The sequence below is a fragment of the Ranitomeya imitator genome, chromosome 3 (genome assembly GCF_032444005.1).
Source record: "Ranitomeya imitator isolate aRanImi1 chromosome 3, aRanImi1.pri, whole genome shotgun sequence".
Lineage (NCBI taxonomy): Eukaryota > Metazoa > Chordata > Amphibia > Anura > Dendrobatidae > Ranitomeya > Ranitomeya imitator.
This window is the reverse complement of record NC_091284.1, coordinates 489,066,069-489,089,023: the sequence shown is the minus strand read 5'-3', so window position 1 is coordinate 489,089,023 and position 22,955 is coordinate 489,066,069. Positions and strand designations below refer to the sequence as shown.

At 42.5% G+C, this 22,955-nt stretch overlaps 1 protein-coding gene across 2 annotated transcripts in view; it reads left to right on the top strand.

Moving 5' to 3' along the window:
* RNF149 (ring finger protein 149) overlaps nucleotides 1-22,955 on the top strand; it is an 88,492-nt gene that overhangs the window by 23,438 nt on the left and 42,099 nt on the right. For both annotated transcript variants that reach the window (XM_069757603.1, XM_069757604.1), the window contains 3 exons: nucleotides 18,010-18,260; nucleotides 20,259-20,327; nucleotides 22,406-22,488. In XM_069757603.1, the coding sequence (XP_069613704.1) occupies nucleotides 18,010-18,260; nucleotides 20,259-20,327; nucleotides 22,406-22,488 (403 nt within the window). The remainder of the gene's footprint in view (nucleotides 1-18,009; nucleotides 18,261-20,258; nucleotides 20,328-22,405; nucleotides 22,489-22,955) is intronic.

Genomic DNA, 22,955 nt, shown 5'->3' with positions numbered 1-22,955 from the left:
ATCACCTCACGTTTTTCCGGTTGCTGTATTATATATAATGAATACAGCCACGGATCCGGTATCCGTCTTTGTGCCTGTTCTGGGTAGTGATTAATGCTACCCGGTTCTCACAATGTCCTTTTTCTCTGTCCCTTTTCTCCTCAGGCCGGTGATTTGGGCCTGGAAACCGTCATAGGGCTGTTAGAAATTCAGCTGTATGACCTCTCACTATCAGCTCCTTGGCCCAACTGCCATTTCTTCTCTCAGACCAGAATGGATCAAGGGGAGTCTCTGGAGCTCCCCCTTCTGGCTGGAGGTGGTAGTGCAGTCTTGCTATTTTAGTATTTGTATCCAGTGTCAGTAACTGTTTTTGTGGCAAATTCCCCTAGGGGTGCCACACATGTATTTGTGTGAGATATAGAATCAGTACTTTGTGTATGCAGCTTACTGTTCATGGATTTTATTACTAAATAAATTAATTTCCGGAGAAAAAAAAATAGCAAGGGATCCCCTGAAATTTTATTAACCAGCAGAGGGAAAGCGGACAGCTGGGGGCTGATGATTATAGCCTGGAAAGGGGGTAACACCCATGGAGCTTCCCAGGCTATTAAGAGCTGTAATCACTCCTCTTCTACACAGTACCCCCACAGTCTGCATGGCTAACACCTGTTGCACACATATGCTGCAGAGCAAGCTGTCAATCAGTGTGCGGAGGAGTGCCGACAATGTCTTCATAATATAGTGAGTGGCGACTGTAACAACACTCTACACCGCGCCGATGACTGCAAACAAGCAGCTGCAGGAAGAATAAAACCTAAATTTCTCCCTGTATATTCTTCAATCAGCAGGTCAGACACAATTTACCGTATATACTCATGTATAAGCCGAGTTTTTCAGCATTTTTTTGTGCTGAAAGTGCCCCCCTTGGCTTATACACGAGTCAATTGTCCTAGAAAGCTAGAAAGCCGGAGGGGGATCGGCAGGTGACAGAGGCAGGAGCCGGCAGCTGTGGCTAAAACCTGTGTTGCTGCTAAAGAAAAATGAATATTAATTTCTCATATAGCGTGCACAGTGACAACCTCAACCGCCGTCTACCAGAAGACATCCTACTCGCCCTCCTGCGCGCCCTCGCAGCATCTCGTTGGTCCCGGCAGCTCTTCCTGTGCCGAGCGACCACGTGGCCCCCCGCTAATTAAGGTAATGAATATGCACACCTCTCTACTCCCTTAGGAATGGAGGGAATATTAATTACCTTAATGAGCAGGGCCACAAGATCGCTTGGCACAGGAAGAGCTGCCAATGCTGGGACCAACGAGATGCTGCGAGGGCGTGTGGAAGGTGAGTAGGATGTTTTTTTTTTTTTTTTTGTAGGAACCATTCATACAAGAATAGGGAATAAGGAGCCATGCAAAAGAGGACAGGACGGGGGGAGCCATGCATACCAGGACAGGACGGGGGAGCCATGCAGGACAGGGATGAGGGGACAATGCAGACCTGGCTTATACTCGAGTCAATAAGCTTACCCAGTTTTCCGTGGCAAAATTAGGTGCTTCAGCTTATACTTGGGTTGACTTATACTCGAGTAAATACGGTAAATGTTTTTTACCTGCTGTTTATACCTACATGTGTAAGTAAATAGCATTTCTGCAGATGACAGGTTTCTGTTGAAAAGAGATTATCCAGCTCCACGAAAAGAACTTATGATGTAATGTCCATTCGTGACAGATAAGGGGGCTGACTTAACCTTTGAAATTAACTAGTCAGCCAGCCCCATTTTCACACATCACTGGACAATTGCCTACACTGGGAAGGGAAAAAAGCATTCTCCCATGTTAGTTTTGAGTCTAAAGAGGAGCTGTTGATACCAGCACTAATAGCTGGACTTCAGCGGAGCATTGATTATAATAAAAGTATGACATGAAGTTCTATAAGTTTCCGTTTTAAAGAATATTCTATTGAAAGTGATATGGAAAATATTCCACAAACCACATTTTATCATATACTGTGTTATCTACTATATAATTGTCTAAGGGTCACTTCACTTCTGTCTGTCCTTCTCTCTTTCTGTCTGTCACGAATATTCATTGGTCGTGACCTCTGTCTGTCATGGAATCCAAGTCGCTGATTGGTTGTGGCAAAACGCTCATGACCATTGCCACGACCAATCAGCGACGGCCACAGTCCGGTGGCAATATGGCCGCTCTTTACTCCCCTCCAGTCATCCAGTCAGCCCTCACACAGGGTTAATGCCAGCGTTACCGGAGCACTGTGTAATGCACTCTGGTTACGCAGCTATTAACCCTGTGTGACCAACTTTTTACTATTGATGCTGCGTACGCAGCATCAATAGTAAAATGATCTAATGTTAAAAATAATAATAATAATAAAAAAAAAAGTTATTCTCACCCTCCAACGTGCGTGCTGTCCTCGGCAGTGCAAGCGGCCGGTACCGGTTCCAAAGATGCTATGCGAGAAGGACCTTCCATGATGTCATGGCAACGTCATCACAGGTCCTGCGCTCATACCAACCCTGGGACCGGAAGCTGCCGCGTGCACCGTACACAGGCGACAGGACTACAAGGGGCCTTCGGAGTGTGAGTATGTTTCTTTTTTATTTTTTAACCTGTTACATACGTGGCATGGCAATATACTACGTAGCTGTCCAATATACTACGTGGCTCTACAATATACTACATGGCTCTGCTATATACTACGTGGCTGACCAATATACTACGTACCTGTGCAATACACTATGTAGCTGTGCAATACACTACGTGGCTGTGTTACATACTACGTAGCTCTGCTATATATAGTGCCTACAAGTAGTATTCAACCCCCTGCAGATTTAGCAGGTTTCACATTTGGAATTAACTTGGCATTGGAAGTGTGAAATGCACTGCAGCAAAAAAGAATGTTATTTCTTTGTTTATTGTTTTTTTTAAATTGTGAAAAGTCTTTTCAGAGGGTCATTTATTATTCAACCCCTCAACCCACCAGAATTCTGTGTGGTTCCCCTAAAGCAGTGATTTTCAACCTTTTTTGAGCCGCGGCACACTTTTTATACTTAAAAAATCCCGAGGCACACCACCAACCAAAATGGTGCGTCCAGGTTTGAGATGAAAGTCTGCAGTCATTCTATGTGACTGCAGGCTTCTGAATTCTCACAGCGCAAGCACTGCACACTTTCAGGATTCTCCTTTGCCGGTGGCCAGAGTGGACGGTCATGACAGCACAAGTATGTGATTTGGATACTTCTGGCCACATTCTAACTAGACGTGTCCGGCCTCAGTCAATTCATTTTCATTGAATGAGGCCACACATGTCTAGTCAGCACGTGACCGCATGTATGTAAATCACCAACATCAGAGAATTATGATAGCAGTGTGCACTGTGAGAATTCAGAAGTCTGCAGTCACATAGTATGACTGCAGACTCATCACAACCTTGGACATCCCCTTTAATGTTCCTAACAAATAAAAATGAGAATTAGTATCACAAAAAAAACACATTTACATCCAGTTACCTGATAGATGACGTTGTTTGTGGAGTCGCCTCTTTCTTTTCATCTTCACCTTATCCAGATGCCATGATGACTCTTCTCATCCACCGGCAGAGCTCGTTTCTGCAGACTTCCATCTTCTCCTGTCTTCTGCAGCACATCCCGACACAACACCCTTAAAGATAGCAGTGTTATTATAATGCTCCGGAATAACAATATCTGCCCTAGGCTGAGCCCCTGAGTAAATAATTGCCCCTCACTTTATTCCCAGCACATAATATGACCCTCACTGTCCCTCTTATGGTACATGCCATCCACACTACCCTCTCTCTCTTTTCCATACTTCACACTGCCTTCTCATACGGTGTCCCTCATAGAGAGCCCAGTCTCTCTACTGTGCCCCTTCATTACACTCCTCCTACTTGGCATACTGTCTCCTCCTGGCTGTTACCCTCACACTACTCAGTATCTATTATGTGTCCACTCACACTTTCATCCCCCCATACTGTCTGCACACATTTCTAATAGCCTCCTCCTGTACATCCCCCCTGCTAACATACCCCTTTGCTCTCTCCATATTTCCTCCTCACACATTCCCCCCTCACACATTCCCCCGACTCCCCATACTGTCCTCACACATCCCATCACCGTTGCTCCCAGTACTGTCAGCACACATTTTTCCCCTTGCTACTGTGTCCACCCCCATCTCCCCACTCACCCCCACAGAATATATCCACTGCCCTTCCGATAGAATAAATCTATCCTCTTCCACACAGAATAAATGCACCCTGCCCCACACATGCTAAATAAATTCCAGCCCCCCCCCACGTACACACTGAATAAATCCCCCCCACACACTGAATAAATCCCCCCCACACACTGAATAAATCCCCCACACACACTGAATAAATCCCCCCCACACACTGAATAAATCCCCCCCACACTGAATAAATCCCCCCACTCACTGAATAAATCCCCCCCACACACTGAATAAATCCCCCCACACTGAATAAATCCCCCCCACACACTGAATAAATCCCCCCCACACACTGAATAAATCCCCCCCCACACACTGAATAAATCCCCCCACACACTGAATAAATCCCCCCACACACTGAATAAATCCCCCCACACACTGAATAAATCCCCCCCACACACTGAATAAATCCCCCCCACACACTGAATAAATCCCCCCCCACACTGAATAAATCCCCCCCCACACTGAATAAATCCCCCCACACACTGAATAAATCCCCCCCACACACTGAATAAATCCCCCCCCCCACACTGAATAAATCCCCCCCACACACTGAATAAATCCCCCCCACACACTGAATAAATCCCCCCACACACACTGAATAAATCCCCCCACACACTGAATAAATCCCCCCCACACACTGAATAAATCCCCCCCACACACTGAATAAATCCCCCACACACACTGAATAAATCCCCCCCACACACTGAATAAATCCCCCCCACACACTGAATAAATCCCCCCCACACACTTAATAAATCCCCCCACACGCTTAATAAATCCCCCCACATACTCCCCATAAACCCACCCCACGCTGAATCTTCGGTGTCTTCAGCTCCACAGCACAGGAGCACTTACCACCAAGTGTCTTCTGTCTCCTGCGCGCCGGATAGTGACGTCAGCAGCGTGATCACATGACTTGATCACGCTGCTGGCGTCGCTCTGACCCAGCGGTCAGAGCCTCAATTGTACTCGCAGCTGGTAGATGTCTGCGAGTACAATTGATCTCCGGGAGCCGGCGCGCTGCAGCTTCTCTGTGCCGGCTGTCAGCTTGACAGTCGGCACAGAGAACAGCCGACTCCCGTTCCCCGCGGCACACCCGACTGGTTGAAAAACACTGCACTAAAGTATTAAGAAGTAGTTCAGGCACAAAGAACAATGAGCTTCACATGTTTGGATTAATTATCTCTTTTTCCATCCTTTTCTGACTATTTAAGACCCTCCCCAAACTTGTGAACAGCACTCATACATGGTCAACATGGGAAAGACAAAGGAGCATTCCAAGGCCATCAGAGACAAGATCGTGGAGGGTCACAAGGCTGGCAAGGGGTACAAAACCCTTTCCAAGGAGTTGGGCCTACCTGTCTCCACTGTTGGGAGCATCATCCGGAAGTGGAAGGCTTATGGAACTACTTTTAGCCTTCCACGGCCTGGACAGCCTTTGAAAGTTTCTTCCCGTGCCGAGGCCAGGCTTGTCCGAAGAGTCAAGGCTAACCCAAGGACAACAAGGAAGGAGCTCCGGGAAGATCTCATGGCAGTGGGGACATTGGTTTCAGTCAATACCATAAGTAACGTACTCCACCTTTAATTTCAAAGCGTCATGTCAAGGCTCGTCTACAGTTTGCTCATGATCACTTGGAGGACTCTGAGACTGACTGGTTCAAGGTTCTCTGGTCTGATGAGACCAAGATCGAGATCTTTGGTGCCAACCACACACGTGACGTTTGGAGACTGGATGGCACTGCATACGACCCCAAGAATACCATCCCTACAGTCAAGCATGGTGGTGGCAGCATCATGCTGTGGGGCTGTTTCTCAGCCAAGGGGCCTGGCCATCTGGTCCGCATCCATGGGAAGATGGATAGCACGGCCTACCTGGAGATTTTGGCCAAGAACCTCCGCTCCTCCATCAAGGATCTTAAGATGGGTCGTCATTTCATCTTCCAACAAGACAACGACCCAAAGCACACAGCCAAGAAAACCAAGGCCTGGTTCAAGAGGCAAAAAATCAAGGTGTTGAAGTGGCCTAGTCAGTCTCCTGACCTTAACCCAATTGAAAACTTGTGGAAGGAGCTCAAGATTAAAGTCCACATGAGACACCCAAAGAACCTAGATAACTTGGAGAAGATCTGCATGGAGGAGTGGGCCAAGATAACTCCAGAGACCTGTGCCGGCCTGATCAGGTCTTATAAAAGACGATTATTAGCTGTAATTGCAAACAAAGGTTATTCCACAAAATATTAAACCTAGGGGTTGAATAATAATTGACCCACACTTTTATGTTTAAAATTTATAAAAATTTAACTGGGCAACAAAACTTTTTGGTTTGTAAGATTTATGCATCTGTTAATAAATCCTGCTCTTGTTTGAAGACTCTAACTTATTTGCATCTTATTAAACCTGCTAAATCTGCAGGGGGTTGAATACTACTTGTAGGCATTGTACTACGTACGCTGTGTTACATACTACATATGTTATATACTACGTAGCCTGTGCAATATAGTACCTACATATACCCGATACGTTCGAATCGGGCCACCATCTAGTGTGTGTGTGTATATATGTGTGTGTATAATCATTTTGTGTGTGTATAATCATTTTGTCAACTATACATGCTTTTCTTGAATATACTGTAGATAATGTTTGATAACCTTCATCTGGGTAAGGTCTGGTGACTTGTTGTGGCCACTCAACCAGGCCTTGTTTACCTCTCCACTTCTAATAATAATAATATGAATTGACACTGCATGCCTACATCTGCACTTCCCTATATACGGTATATATATACGGTATATACATACGGTAATATACTGTACGTGAAAAAGCGCACACTAACTGCCAAAGATTTGAGAAGACTCAAACATGAAACGACTAGGAACCTATTATCTTCAAGTGCTGTCATATTGCAGAACTGCAGTTTAATAGCTGGGGAACGAGCCACTCGGCAAACTAATCGGACAGGCGGGTTCTCGGCAGCTTCTCCCCGCTCCCTGATCTGAACTGACAGGTCTGTCTACTTGGTTTAGAAAAACACAACAGAAGCACCAATAAATATAATTATTCAAAATACACAGATATAAATATATGCCCACAAATATAATAAATTTATTACGGTGCTTAAGAAGAGAAAAAGAAGTGAAACCACTCCAATATATATAAACAGCAACCAATACAGAGCAATGGACAAACAGGGACCCAGGCAGGAGAATAAGTGAAAATATATATAATTTTTATTGGTTATAATGCAATGTAGCAACAATAATCCACAATAAAATAATAAAAATCAATACGCATGTATGCGGGACAAAAGTATGAAAAAAATATATATATATACATAAATAGTTCAAATAATCCATTAAAAAAAGCCTAAAATGATATATAACACAACCTAAAACCCATTTATATATAAGAAAAAAAAAATTGATAATTTTAAATAATGTGTAAAAATATATACAAAAATGTACTTTGTCCCAAAAAGTGCAAAGTGATTTCAAATAAAGTGCAAGGGACAGACGGTTCCTAATAAAAACCAATACTCTCCATAAGCTATAAAGTGAAACTAGTGCATAGAAACAGACAGGGTTTCCATAATATAATGGGTTAAGTATAAGAAAGTATACCTCTTAGGGGTTAATAGATCCAGCATACACGCACCCCGACGCGTTTCGGAAAGCAAGTCCTTCGTCCCCATTTTTCTATTCAATTGCGTGACTATTTCTTGGAATAATGATAACAGAAGCTGTACAGACCTGGGCAAACGGTTTGAGTCGTGACACCATTTTAGGTTTTCAACAAGTGTGCTACTTCAGTTTCTATATGAGTGATAGGAAGATTGATCAGATGAATTGCAAAAAAAAAACTGCAGTAATTCTTTGCTATGAAAATTAACATAAAGAGAAGTTGATGGGTGCTGCCCGATCCAGGTTTCTCTCCACTCGCTGCCCTGGATTGACAGGTCTCTGCTTACATGTGTATAGTCTGAGTCTACAGCGCGGCTCTGTCCCCTGCTCCTTTTAAAGTATGTTTTTATCAGAAACTCACGACATCCGCCTTGCAAGTATAGCGCAAGTCTGAATTGGGTGTGTGGAGCGGGCTCACGGGGTGAGCCTGCTCCATACTCAGTGGGTAATGGCTGTGTATTGAGTTAGGACCTGCCTCTGACAATCGCGGGTGGCTGTCATATTCTTATAACGGTGGCGTTAACAGTGCGCCGGCATGGGGCACGTCATTGTAAGCGCCCATCAGCACTCCTGTGATCGCGGTTTGCCGATGGGTTTTTACAACAGCAGGGAGTCTGTTGAAGACCTCCATACTTGTCATTAAGGAGCTCCCTTGGAGGCTAGGCTTCAAAGGAGATGATGATTTTTAATACATACAGAAATGCTGTGGCACAAGCGATCACACAATCGCAACTTGAAGTCCCCTAAAGGTACTAATGAGAACACTGAAAAACAAAACATTGAAATCACCCCCTTTTCCCCCATTAAAAATAAAGATAACAAAATACACGTGTGTTATCGCCTTGTTCACAAAAGTACAATCTTTTAAAATATAAAAATAATTAACCTGATCTGTAAATGAAAAAAATTCAAGAATACCAAAATCAAGGTTGTTTTTCTTCCGCTGCAATAGCACAAAAAAATGCTGTAACAAGCGATGAAAATGTCATATCTATCCCGAAATGGTAACAATAAAAATTGTCTCGTCCTGGAAAAAATCAGCTCCATCGACCAAAAAATGAAAACGTTATGGATCTCCGAAAAATTTTTATAGAAACTTCTGATTTTTTTTTTTCCACCATTTTAAATAATGAAAAAAACTGGACATGTTTGGTATCACATTAATTGTACTGATGAGCAGAATCATATTGCTAGGTAATTTTTATCTCAATAAAAACAATTCCCAAAAAACAGTGTCAGAAATTGCGAGGGGGTTCACAATATCTCCTCACTTGGAATTTTTTCTCCCATTTTTCCAGTACACAATGTAAAATAAATGGTGTCATTCAAAAGTGAACTCATCCCGCAAAAAACAAGCCCTCATTTGTCTTCGTGGACAGAAAAATAAAAAAGTTATGGTTCTGGGAAGAAAGTGAGGAGAACATGGAAATTAACGGTGTCGTGAAGGGTTTAAACACAAACACCCAATTTCCACTTATTTTCAGGCTTTTGGAGGCTGGCTTGGATTAAAAGAGGCCAGTAAAGAAGCCATTTCTCTCAAAGGAAAACATCAAGAACAGACGAACATTCTGCTGGAAGTACAGAGATTTGTCTCCAGAGGAATTATTGTATCTGATGAAGCCCCCTTCAGACAGTTTAGAACATCTGAAAGCATGACTGTTTGGACATGAAAAGATGAGCGCTACCATGATCCCTATGTCGTACCACCAGTAAAGCATTCTAAGACCATTCATATGTGGGGTTGATTTTCATCCTAGGAAGTGGTCCACTCACAATTTTTGTCTAATTACACTGCCATGAATAAATAATGGTATCTAATCATTCTCCGGGAGCAACTTCTCTCAACAATGTAGGAGCAGTTTGGCGATGAATAATGATTTTCCGAGCATGTCACTTGGCGTAAATGTGACATGGCACCAAAACATTTATATTTTGGATCCACGGCCAGGAAACTCCCCAGATCTCAATCCCACTGAGAACCTGTGATCGATACTCAAAAAGTGGGTGGACGAACAAAAATACAGAAATTGTGGTATTCTCCAGGCACTGATTAGGCAACAAAGGGTTGCCATCAGGCAGGAATTAGCACAGTCCCCCCGGTCACTATCACTACAAATTGGGGGCACGGTGACCGCAGGGACTCAATCGCTACTGAGCATGTGACACTAGAGTGTGATTCAGGCATGTCTGCTATATAAGTGCATGTAAAGCCACATGAGGCCACAGAACAATGTGTGTGCTTGAATGGGCAGCACGGTGGCGCAGTGGTTAGCACAGCAGCCTTGCAGCGCTGCCCCACTAAGGACAACATCTGCAAAGAGTTTGTATGTTCTCTCCGTGTTTGCGTGGGTTTCCTTCGGGCACTTCGGTTTCCTCCCACATTCCAAAGACATACTGATAGGGATTCTAGATTGTGAGCCCCATCCGGGACAGCAACGATAATGTGTGCAACCTGTAAAGCGCTGCGGAATATGTTAGCGCTATATAAAAATAAAGATTATATATTATGGTATACTAGTGACCTCAAAACAACACTTAGGCTATGTGCACACGTTCAGGGTTTCTCGCAGAAAATTCCTGAGAAAAACTGGACATTTTCTGCAAGAAAACCGCATGCGTTTTTGCCGCGGTTTTTTCCGGACATTTCCCAATGCATTTTGTAGTGGGAAATCCGCAAAAAAACACAAAATTAATAAACATGCTGCGGTTTTTACCGTGATGCGTTTTTTTCGCGGAAAAAAACGCATCATGTGCACAAAACATGCGGAATTCATTCTAAATGATGGGATGCTTATTGTATGTGGTTTTTGGGGGGTTTTATAGCGTTTTTATCGGGAAAAACCGTGAAAAAACCGCAACGTGTGCACACAGCCTTAAGCAGAAAACTTTGTGAAAACTAAATTTAATCAGTCGCAAAACTTTTGGCCACGACTGTAGTCATGTCGGCTGACATTTAAATTATTAGATTCAAAGAAACTAATGTCAAGTTGATTAAAGATGCTGACAAAATGACAGTAAATCCTTTTTCAGTTTCTTGCCTTCACTGTTGCAAAAACTGCCACAGCAAAATCTTAAAATGCCAGTATTTGTAAGTAAAAAGATGATCTAGTGTTGGCTATTATCTTTTAACTTACTTTTATGATCAATGTTATTTATTTTTTATAAGTTTAATTTGCGGCTAAATTATTTTTTCATTTATGCCTATGTGGGTTTTCACCGCCTACTCCACCGGTATTGTTCTTATTGTATGTGTCCAAGATATAGACATTTGAGAATGAGGGATGATGTGAGAGATGACTATAGGCTGAGTTCTTACCGTAAGACTTGCTTTGCGCACACCACTTAATGAATTTGCCGCACATCTTCTCAGGGACCTGGGTAGCATTTCTGGCATAAGACGCGCCACCACTTTTCCTGAATCTGATTGGTGGGCATAGCCACGCGGTATTACACCCAAGCTCCTCCCATTTTAGTATAGCTATCTGGTGTGAAAATGCTAAAAGTCGCAAAGTGTTTTCCAGGGAAAACACTGTGTAAATATTTGCAGCAATATGAAATTTTTTTAGCAATTCTTGATCTGAGCACCCTGAGCTTCAGATGTCAGATACTCATGAAGATTCTTTGGAGATCTCCCAGTTTTGTTCTTCAATTCTTTTCGGATCTTAAAAACTTGGCAGAAAGTGGGACGAAGAAGGTTTACTTAATTTTGACCATTAGTGGATCCAAGCTTATGGCTGTGTGCACACGATGCAGATTTGGTGCAGAAAAATCTGCAGTTCTGCACTAAATCTGCATCTCCTGGCAGAATCTGCAGGTGCGTTTTTATGCGTTTTTTGTGCACAAATCTGCACAAAAAACGCATAAAAAAACGCATCAAAAACGCACCTGCAGATTTCTATTATGGAGGGGTGCAGAAACGTTGCAGAACTGCACAAAAGAAGTGACATGCACTTCTTTGAAATCTGCAGCGTTTCTGCGCAGATTTTTCTGCACCATGTGCACAGCTCTTTTTTTTCACATTGATTTACATTGTACTGTAATCACAGTGCAGTTCTGCTGCGTTTCTGCTGCAGAAAAATCTGCTGCAGTTCTGCACTAAATCTGCATCGTGTGCACATACCCTATTGCCCTCTTGTGGGTAAACAAATGTTCTGGTGGGCATCCTTTTTATTTATTTATTTTTTGTCTACATAGTCACAATGATCTATGTAGAAAAGCAAAAGAAGCTACCCAAGAACGTGAATTCTCTGTAATTAAAGGTTTGCTTTAATTGTGCTTCCGATATCTCATTAAAAGCAAGAAGAATGGAAAGGAAAGATAGAGTCTTAATGTGTTTAATCAACCTGGGAGAACAAATTGTGGTTCTCCATTAATGTTCCTTTATTATGAGCACAATTATCCAGCTTGAGATCACACATGTAAACAAAGGAGGATTATACTTACTGGGAGGTTTATGATGTCACGGGGCAAAGACCCAACCGAAGTGAAAGCTGGACGTGTAAAGCCCTCTTATATAGAGAGATGCCAATTAGTTAATGCATAGAGCTATTGTTAACTCTTCTATTTTTCTGGTGTCTATGTTTTTTTCCATCAATTCACACTTATCTGCCTTCCGAGGTGTTTGTTGGAGGTCCTCCCTCTCCTACCAGTGTCCGTTTATGGAGTTGTGTTGAGGCTGAGCGTGCACACCGTCGCTATATACAGTGGGGCAAAAAAGTATTTAGTCAGTCAGCAATAGTGCAAGTTCCACCACTTAAAAAGATGAGAGGCGTCTGTAATTTACATCATAGGTAGACCTCAACTATGGGAGACAAACTGAGAAAAAAAAAATCCAGAAAATCACTGTCTGTTTTTTTAACAATTTATTTGCATATTATGGTGGAAAATAAGTATTTGGTCAGAAACAAAATTTCATCTCAATACTTTGTAATATATCCTTTGTTGGCAATGACAGAGGTCAAACGTTTTCTGTAAGTCTTCACAAGGTTGCCACACACTGTTGTTGGTATGTTGGCCCATTCTTCCATGCAGATCTCCTCTAGAGCAGTGATGTTTTTGGCTTTTCGCTTGGCAACACGGACTTTCAACTCCCTCCAAAGGTTTTCTATAGGGTTGAGATCTGGAGACTGGCTAGGCCACTCCAGGACCTTGAAATGCTTCTTACGAAGCCACTCCTTCGTTGCCCTGGCGGTGTGCTTTGGATCATTGTCATGTTGAAAGACCCAGCCACATTTCATCTTCAATGCCCTTGCTGATGGAAGGAGGTTTGCACTCAAAATCTCACGATACATGGCCCCATTCATTCTTTCATGTACCCGGATCAGTCGTCCTGGCCCCTTTGCAGAGAAACAGCCCCAAAGCATGATGTTTCCACCACCATGCTTTACAGTAAGTATGGTGTTTGATGCAACTCCGTATTCTTTTTCCTCTAAACACGACAAGTTGTGTTTCTACCAAACAGTTCCAGTTTGGTTTCATCAGACCATAGGACATTCTCCCAAAACTCCTCTGGATCATCCAAATGCTCTCTAGCAAACTTCAGACGGGCCCGGACATGTACTGGCTTAAGCAGTGGGACACGTCTGGCACTGCAGGATCTGAGTCCATGGTGGCGTAGTGTGTTACTTATGGTAGGCCTTGTTACATTGGTCCCAGCTCTCTGCAGTTCATTCACTAGGTCCCCCCGCGTGGTTCTGGGATTTTTGCTCACCGTTCTTGTGATCATTCTGACCCCACGGGGTGGGATTTTCCGTGGAGCCCCAGATCGAGGGAGATTATCAGTGGTCTTGTATGTCTTCCATTTTCTAATTATTGCTCCCACTGTTGATTTCTTCACTCCAAGCTGGTTGGCTATTGCAGATTCAGTCTTCCCAAGCCTGGTGCAGGGCTACAATTTTGTTTCTGGTGTCCTTTGACAGCTCTTTGGTCTTCACCATAGTGGAGTTTGGAGTCAGACTGTTTGAGGGTGTGCACAGGTGTCTTTTTATACTGATAACAAGTTTAATCAGGTGCCATTACTACAGGTAATGAGTGGAGGAAAGCGGAGACTCTTAAAGAAGAAGTTACAGGTCTGTGAGAGCCAGAAATCTTGATTGTTTGTTTCTGACCAAATACTTATTTTCCACCATAAAATGCAAAAAAAATGTTAAAAAAACAGACAATGTGATTTTCTGGATTTTTTTTTTTCTCAGTTTGTCTCCCATAGTTGAGATCTACCTATGATGTAAATTACAGATGCCTCTCATCTTTTTAAGTGGTGGAACTTGCACTATTGCTGACTGACTAAATACTTTTTTGCCCCACTGTAAGCAGATTAGCAGTCCTTTAATACAGAGGTCCCCAACTCCAGTCCTCAAGGCCCACCAACAGGTCATGTTTTCAGGATTTCCTTAGTCTTGCCCAGGTAATAATTGCATCACCTGTGCAATGCAAAGGAAATCCTGAAAACATGACCTGTTGGTGGGCCTTGAGGACTGGAGTTGGGGACCTCTGCTTTAATAGCCTGATTAGATAGGCCAACTGCACTTGCGTATCCATTGAATAATCATTATGAATTATTTGTATTATTTTTTTTAGATTAACACGATCTGTTCTAAGCACCTAGAATATATTAATATTCTCAACATTCCCTTGCTGGATAATGTGCTGCCGAGAACAATTTATTTTTAAGCAAGCTTAAAGGGAACCTGTCACCCCCAAAATCGATGGTGAGGTAAGCTCACCGTCATCAGGGGCTTATCTACAGCATTCTGTAATGCTGTAGATAAGCCCCCGATGTATCCGGAAAGAGGAGAAAAAGAGGTTAGATTATACTCACCCAGGGGCGGTCCCGCTGCGGTCTGGTCGAATGGGTGTCTCAGGTCTGCTCCGGCGCCTCCCATCTTCATTCCATGACGTCCTCTTCTGGTCTTCACGCCGTGGCTCCGGCGCAGGCGTACTTTGTCTGCCCTGTTGAGGGCAGAGCAAAGTACTGCAGTGCGCAGGCGCCGGAAAGGTCAGAGAGGCCCTGCGCATTGCAGTACTTTGCTCTGCCCTCAACAGGGTAGACAAAGTACGCCTGCGCCGCGGCATGAAGACAAGAAGAGGACATCATGGACTGAAGATGGGAGGCGCTGTTCCGGACCTGAGACACCCATCGGAGCAGGACCACCCCTGGGTGAGTATAATCTAACGTCTTAATCTCCTCTCTCAGGTAACATCGGTGGCTTATCTACAGCATTACAGAATGCTGTAGATAAGCCCCTGATGACGGTGAGCTTACCTCCCCATCGATTTTTGGGGTGATAGGTTCCCTTTAAAAAATAATTTTTACTGTGTGGTTTCCTCACTAGCTGCATGATTGGTAGCTTGCTTAGCCAAGCCAAAAAGCGGGAAGCTCATTCCCGATTATTGTCCTGCGAATGTGCACTATAATGTCAGTCATTGGCAGTATTGGGGTAGCATTCATTTAGTGTGAAATTGTATCTCCTAGATCACATCTGATTTGTACATGAATGTGTTCGTGAAGGTCAGCAGTGTAAATTCCTATTGTGTATCTTCACCCAAGTACACTGGGGACATTATTAATAGTGTTTGTCATGAAAGTGCCAGGGCATAATCATAGGAAATTATACCCCAAGGGATTTCATGACCTAGTTTTACCAACAAAGATGGACTGGAACTGCTCGAGCAAGCTCTCGGATTTCTTGCACCTGCCCATCTGGTTTCAGGATATTCTTTATTTTCTTTTAATATTTTTTAAAATGATCTCTTCTGTTATAAATAGTGGGGGCTTCAACAATTACTGAAGCATGCAGCCCCCTTCATTATTGTAGAATTTGCAGTAGGCAGCATGGTGGCTCAGTGGTTAACACAGCAGCCTTGCAGCACTGGTGTCCTAGGATCAAACCCCACTAAGGACAACATCTGCAAAGAGTTTGTATGTTCTCCCCGTGTTTGCGTGGGTTTCCTCCGGGTTCTCCGGTTTCCTCCCACACTCCAAAGACATACTGATAAGGAATTTAGATTGTGAGCCCCATCGGGGACAGCGATGATAATGTCTGTAAAGAGCTGCGGAGTTAATGGCGCAATATAGGTGAGTAAAATAAATAAAACCTGTAAGGGTACCGTCACACTATACGATTTACCTACGATCACGACCAGCGATATGACCTGGCCGTGATCGTAGGTAAATCGTAGTGTGGTCGCTGGGGAGCTGTCACACAGACAGCTCTCCAGCGACCAACGATGCCGAGGTCCCCTGGTAACCAGGGTAAACATCGGGTTACTAAGCGCAGGACCGCGCTTAGTAACCCGATGTTTACCCTGGTTACCAGCGTAAAAAAAAAACAAACAGCACATACTTACATTCCGGTGTCTGTCAGGTCCCTTGCCGTCTGCTTCCCGCACTCACTGACTGCCGGCCGTAAAGTGAAAGTGAAAGCACAGCACAGCGGTGACGTCACCGCTGTGCTCTGCTTTCACTTTACGGCCGGCAGTCAGTGAGTGCGGGAAGCAGACGGCAAGGGACCTGACGGACACCAGAATGTAAGTATGTGCTGTTTGTTTTTTTTTAGTTTTACGCTTGTAACCAGGGTAAACATCGGGTTACTAAGCGCGGCCCTGCACTTAGTAACCCGATGTTTACCCTGGTTACAAGCGAACGCATCGCTAGATCGCATCGCTAGATCGGTGTCACACACACCGATCTAGCGATGCCAGCGGGAGATCCAGCGACGAAAGAAAGTTCTAAACGATCTGCTACGACGTACGATTCTCAGCAGGATCCCTGATCGCTGCTGCGTGTCAGACACAGCGATATCTCTAACGATATCGCTGGAACGTCACAAATCGTACCGTCGTAGCGATCGAAATGGCAGTGTGTGACGGTACCCTAACACTCCAGTCTGTTTGCAGTGAGTGAGGTTTTTTTATTGTTGTTGATTAACATGCCCATTATTTGTGATATCCTTTTTTTGTGGATAGAGCACATGCTCATTATACTCATTGAAGTGAATAAAAAAAAACAGCACACGGATGCCATCTGTTTTGCATTTGTATGCTGGCAATTTTTCACTGCCTGGTTGTTAGCTTAGGAAGAGAATTGTATGATCCGTGGATGGCAAAAAACGAGAACACAGACCAAAATTGAATGTCAATTGGATCCAGCATGCTAATGGAAAATGGTCCATTTTTCTGGGTGCTAGAAAAATATTAGTATGAGGATAATCTATTTCCTATTAGTAAAAATAAACAAAAACATTGTAATATCAAAAATACCATTTGAGATATACAACACATTTACCGTATTTCCTTTTTTAAAAAAAATAAATAAAAATTTGGGGCAGACTCATTCTTTAGAGTGTAATGGCGGTTTTAAACAACGATTTTTGTTACCCAAGTTTTGTGATCTTCGGTGTGGAGAACAAAATACTGCTGCTTTGTGAGTAGCGTTAGTATTATTTTTACAGCCATTTTCCTTTTTACGAGACAATCTGCATCCTGTTACTATCACAAGATCCAGTGTGACCGTGGCTTATGCTGCTTTTCCATAAGACTTGCTGATATGATGTGTGGCAGTAGAGTAGAATTATGTATCTCATTGTTGCATTATTCATGTATATATGCATTGTTCTTGCCTTTAGGTTGCAGTTTCTGTTTGCCATCCCCACATACGGTAATTATATGCAGATGCCAATTCTACAGATGTCCCATTGTTTGTTAGATCAGGGAAGCCTCTCATGTAGTCTGTCCTGAACTGCAGAAAGAACAAGTCTGTTCAGCTCATCAAATAGCTCAGATACCAATATTCGTATTCACTGTAATCATCTGATCCAAGATGTCAATCCAATTTAGTCCTGAGAATGGTTATAGAATAGTCAGCATATGTATATGAAGTGAGACTACAGAATGTATCCAAAATTGGAAAGCCCATATCCATAACTGCAGTGTTGGTACACCTGAAAGGTTAATTCTAATGTTGATTATTATTTTTTAAATATTATTGAGCAGATTTGCTTAATTTTATCCCCTTTTATTTCTTGCCTATTGTCCATTGCTGCATTTTATGTTGGATAAAAATTTTTTACTGATGACTTTTCTTTTTTGTCTTCTAGGAACTGGAAATACTGTGGTTATAATGGTTGGCTACCCAAAAGGGATGGATATCATGGAGCTTTTGAGACGAAATATACCAGTAAAGATGATCATCACTGTTGGCACCAGGCATGTTCAGGAATTCATCAGTGGTCAGTCGGTGGTATTTGTAGCCATTGCCTTCATCACAATGATGATTATATCTCTTGCCTGGTTAATATTTTATTACATCCAACGCTTCCTATATACTGGAAATCAGTATGGAAATCAGGTGACTATAGTTTTATCAGCTGTCAGTTTTTAAGTATTTCACAGGATATGAGGGGTATAAGCTGCTGCTAGAATCCACCTCCTGCGGGCATAAGGCAATGGTCATGTTAAAGTCCAAAATACAGGTGTTTCTCACAAAATTACAACCTAAAAGTCATTATCTCAGGAAATTAGCATAATTAACAAACCTGCAAAGGCTTTGTAAGTTTTTAAAAAGGTTCCTTAGATTGTTGCAGTAGGCTCCACAATCATGGGAAAGACTGCTGACTTGACATAAAAGGTCATTGCTAAAGAAGCTGGCTGTTCACAGTGTGCTGTATCCAAGCATATTAATGGAAAGTTGAGTGGAAGGAAAAAGTGTGGTAGAAAAAGGTACACAAGCAACCGGGATAACCGCAGCCTTGAAAGGATTGTTAAGAAAAGACCATTCAAAAATTTGGGTGAGATTCACAAGGAGTGGAGTGCTGCTGGAGTCATTGCTTCAAGAGCCACCACACACAAGTCTATCCAGGACATGGGCTGCAAGTGTCGCATTCCTTGTCAAGCCACACATGACAAATAGACAACGCCAGAAGTGTCTTACCTGGGCCAAGGAGAAAAAGAACTGGACTGTTGCTCAGTAGTCCAAGGTGTTGTTTTCAGATGAAAGTAAATTTTGCATTTCATTTGGAAATCAATGTCCCAGAGTCTGGAGGAAGAGTGGAGAGGCCACAATCCAAGCTGCTTGAGGTCGAGAGTGAATTTTCCACAATCAGTGATGGTTTGGGGAACCTTTGTCATCTGCTGGTGTAGGTCCACTGTGTTTTATCAAGAGCAAAGTCAGCGCAGCCGTCTACCAGGAAATTTTAGAGCACTTCATGCTTCCCTCTGCTGACAAGCTTTTTGGAGATAGAAATTTTATTCTCCAGCAGGACTTGGCACCTGTCCACACTGCCAAAAGTACCAATACCTGGTTTAAAAACACAAGTATCACCGTACTTAATTGGCTAGCAAATTCGACTGACCTTAACCCCATAGAGAATCTGTGGCATTGTCAAGATGAAGATGAGACACCAGACCCAACAATGCAGACGACCTGAAGGCTGCTATGAAAGCAACCTGGGCTTCCATAACACCTCAGCACTGCCACAGGCTGATTGCCTCCATGCCACACCGCATTGATGTTGTAATTAATGCAAAAGGAGCCCCGACCAAGTATTGAGTGCATTTACTCAACATACATTTCAGTAGGCGAACATTTCAGAATTTAATATCATTTTTCAAGCTGTTGTTATAAAACCAAAAACACATGGGCCATCTGCATAGCGAATAAGTCTGTAGGAACCTGTTCACACCACCAAAGAACTTGAAAACACAAAAGCGCACAGAGAGGTCAAAAAATGAAAAAATACAGGGTATTTAGTTAATACGTTTTTTTGCAAAAAAAAGTATGTTAAGCTGCTCCACCAATCGCCAAGGTATAACCATAATAGAGCAGTCCTGTCTAATGTATATAGTCCCTATCTGGTGTTGTAAAGTATTCTAATTTACTCATAATCATCAACATTACCAGAAATAAACATTTGAAATAGATCACTCTGTTTGTAATGAATCTATAGAATGAGTTTCACTTTTTCTATTGAAGAACTGAAATAAATTAATTTTTGGATGATTTTCTAATTTTGCGAGAATCACCTGTAGATGCTTCTTACCTTGGCTTCCATGTGCTCGATATTTCTCTCCATTGACATCTGCTGTCGAGGGATGGTCTGGTGGCCCCTCCATACACATGAGATCATTGATTATACTGAAATTGTGGGTTTATCCAAACTTTGTTTAATATGTGTTACCAATTTTAATCTTCATTACTATTTGATTGAATAAATGTGGCTTTTTAACTTGTATTCCTGTATGAGCAACCATGTGACAGTATAAATACACCTAAAACAAGATACGTACAATAAAGACAAGTTATTATTTTATTTTAACTGTAGTTCAATTTATTTGCTTTGTTTTAAAGGGTAACCGGAAGGAAACCAAAAAAGCCATCAATCAGCTTCAGTTGCATAGAGTAAAGAAAGGAGAAAAGGTAATAAGAAGTGTATACCAAAGTGTTCATCCCAAATTTTTCATTATTCTCTCTTTTCAGGCTGTTTTAACACATTCTAGAATGTTTTACAGATAGGTTTGCAATTGCCTTTTGAGTTCTTAACATCGCAATGTGATCAGACTCTGGGAAGGACACAAGGGAATCTGAAAGGCATAAATCTCATGTTTGTAGGCTTATAAATAAAATAAAAAAATAACAGCTGTTATTATTAGGGTATATTTATTATGTGGTTTAAAACAAAAGCCCACAGTGATAATTATTTAGATGTGATCTAAGAAGGAGCCACTCCCCCACCACTATTAAAGCGCCGCTATAGCTCTGCTATAGTGGTGCTACTAACCTACTCTCCCTGTCCCCAGTATCATTTTAGCTCGCCGCTGTCTTCATCTTTTATCAGCGCCGCTTCGGTCTCGTGGTGCCATCTAGTGACCTCAACTTCTTACTGTCTGAAGTAATGGTCACAAGTGGTCAATGTAAGTCCATGAGAGACAGAATGAGGCTCTCATAGACTTCAGTTGAAAATTGACCTCTGGCTCGCTCCAGCAAACATTGCAGTGAGTCAACAGGTCACAAACTGCTGAAGACTGACCAGAGCAGCCCCGATATCAGATATCAGCTGGTAAGTAGAATACTAGGGGCAGGAAACTTAGACTAGACACACCACTCCAGTGCTGCAATGAAGTGGTGCTTTAAGGCTGGGCTCACACAAGCATACTTCATGGTCCATGTATGGTCCACAATGCCCGGTTTGACCAGAAGTTTCTAAAACCAAACTTATGTAGACAATTATGATGCTGTCGGTTCAGATTGGAAGATCCAGGCCCAGGCATTGCAGTCTATATACCGACTGTGAAATACACAGGTGATAACTCTTACCAACTCTTTTAACAAATATACAATAAGTTATTAAAAAGGGCCCTCTTCATACGGAAGCTGATTACTCAATCATGAATTGTTCTCCTTTTTCTGTTGTGATTCATAACTGCGTCAATAGTGTTCTGTGCAGTATAATTAAATACTGGTTGGAACAGATCATCCTCCTGAATATTCAGTCCTCTGGAATCTTTGACGTGGTCGTGGTTCATACAGTATGCATTATATTCCTCTCTATATGTCGCCTGGTCAGTGCTAGCTCCTATCAGGTCACATTTGTACCTCTGCAGATGTATGACTTGCGCGTTAATAACATATGCATAAATGTGCCTTGACTTATGTCTGCCTAAAGGTATCAAAGTTTTCAGTAATTTTGACTTGTTTGTTTCACAATAAAAAACCCAACAACAAATGTTCACATGATGCAGACCCTCAAAAAACAAACAGCGAGACACCAGGTTGTGAGGTAGCAAAACACGACAAATGCCATGGGGTTTTTTTTTTTGCATCTTAACTATTGAAGTGTTGCCTAAAATTTGCAGCTGGGCTGGAAGTTAATAAAGTCCTACATATTGAAAGGAGAGTATTCTGGTAGTTGTGGAGCTTCTATGTGTTATTTTCATTTATTAAGTGTCAGAGCCCACATTTTTCTACATTTCTATCAGTGTCTTAAAATGGTCAATACATATTTGGAGTTTTTTCATCGTTCTTTCTGTGAGCTCACCACCACATTTGCCACTTGAAATGACAGTTTTACCATGCAGCCGCTTTGATAAATGTTGGGTCAGGAACTTGTACTTATCTGGAACATCAATGTACTTTTATATCTTGGCTCAGGCTTCTTTTTATCAATTATTATTTACTTTCTAAATATTATGCCGACCAAATTAGAAACCACAAATCTAACATTTGCAAAGTGATTGCCCGATGACTCAGTCCCGTTCCTCCCATACTACGGCATTGCCGTGCGTGCGCTTGTTATTCTCCAGCTTGTTCTATGGACTAGTTCTGATAGACCAGAATTTGCCTGGACAAGTCAGTGTACAGTTGTCAGAGCTGCTGTCGTCATCCAGGACTTGCCTGTAGAAATATTTGGAGTGTAATGTCAGCAGGATGTGACTCATTTCTGCTTATTGGATTGTATATGTGACAGTCTGACGTGTTATTGAATTGCTCCACTCCAGGGTATCGACATTGAAGCCGAAAACTGTGCGGTGTGCATAGAGAGCTACAAACCCAAAGATGTTGTTCGTATTCTCCCATGCAAGTATGTTCTATATTTTACAGTCCATGTGCAATTCCAATTTCCACATTACATTAGAACGTGTGACGTTGTTAAAAGTACAAGATGGGAGCAGCATGAGGAAATGACTACAAGATGGGGACCATTACTACAGGACGAGAGACAATATTGTAGAATTAGTGACATTTTTACAAGATAGGGGAAAGCATACTATAAGGGGCTAATGGTAAAACAATAATACTGTATGGGGCCGTTTGACAAAAACGAAAACTCTGTTTAAATATTCAAAATGCGATAAACTCCATTAACCCCTTCCCGACCTTTGACGCATACGCTGCGTCATGAAAGTCGGTGCCATTCCGACCCATGACGCAGCATATGCGTCATGGAAAGATCGCGTCCCTGCAGGCCGGGTGAAAGGGTTAACTCCCATTTCACCCGATCTGCAGGGACAGGGGGAGTGGTAGTTTAGCCCAGGGGGGGTGGCTTCA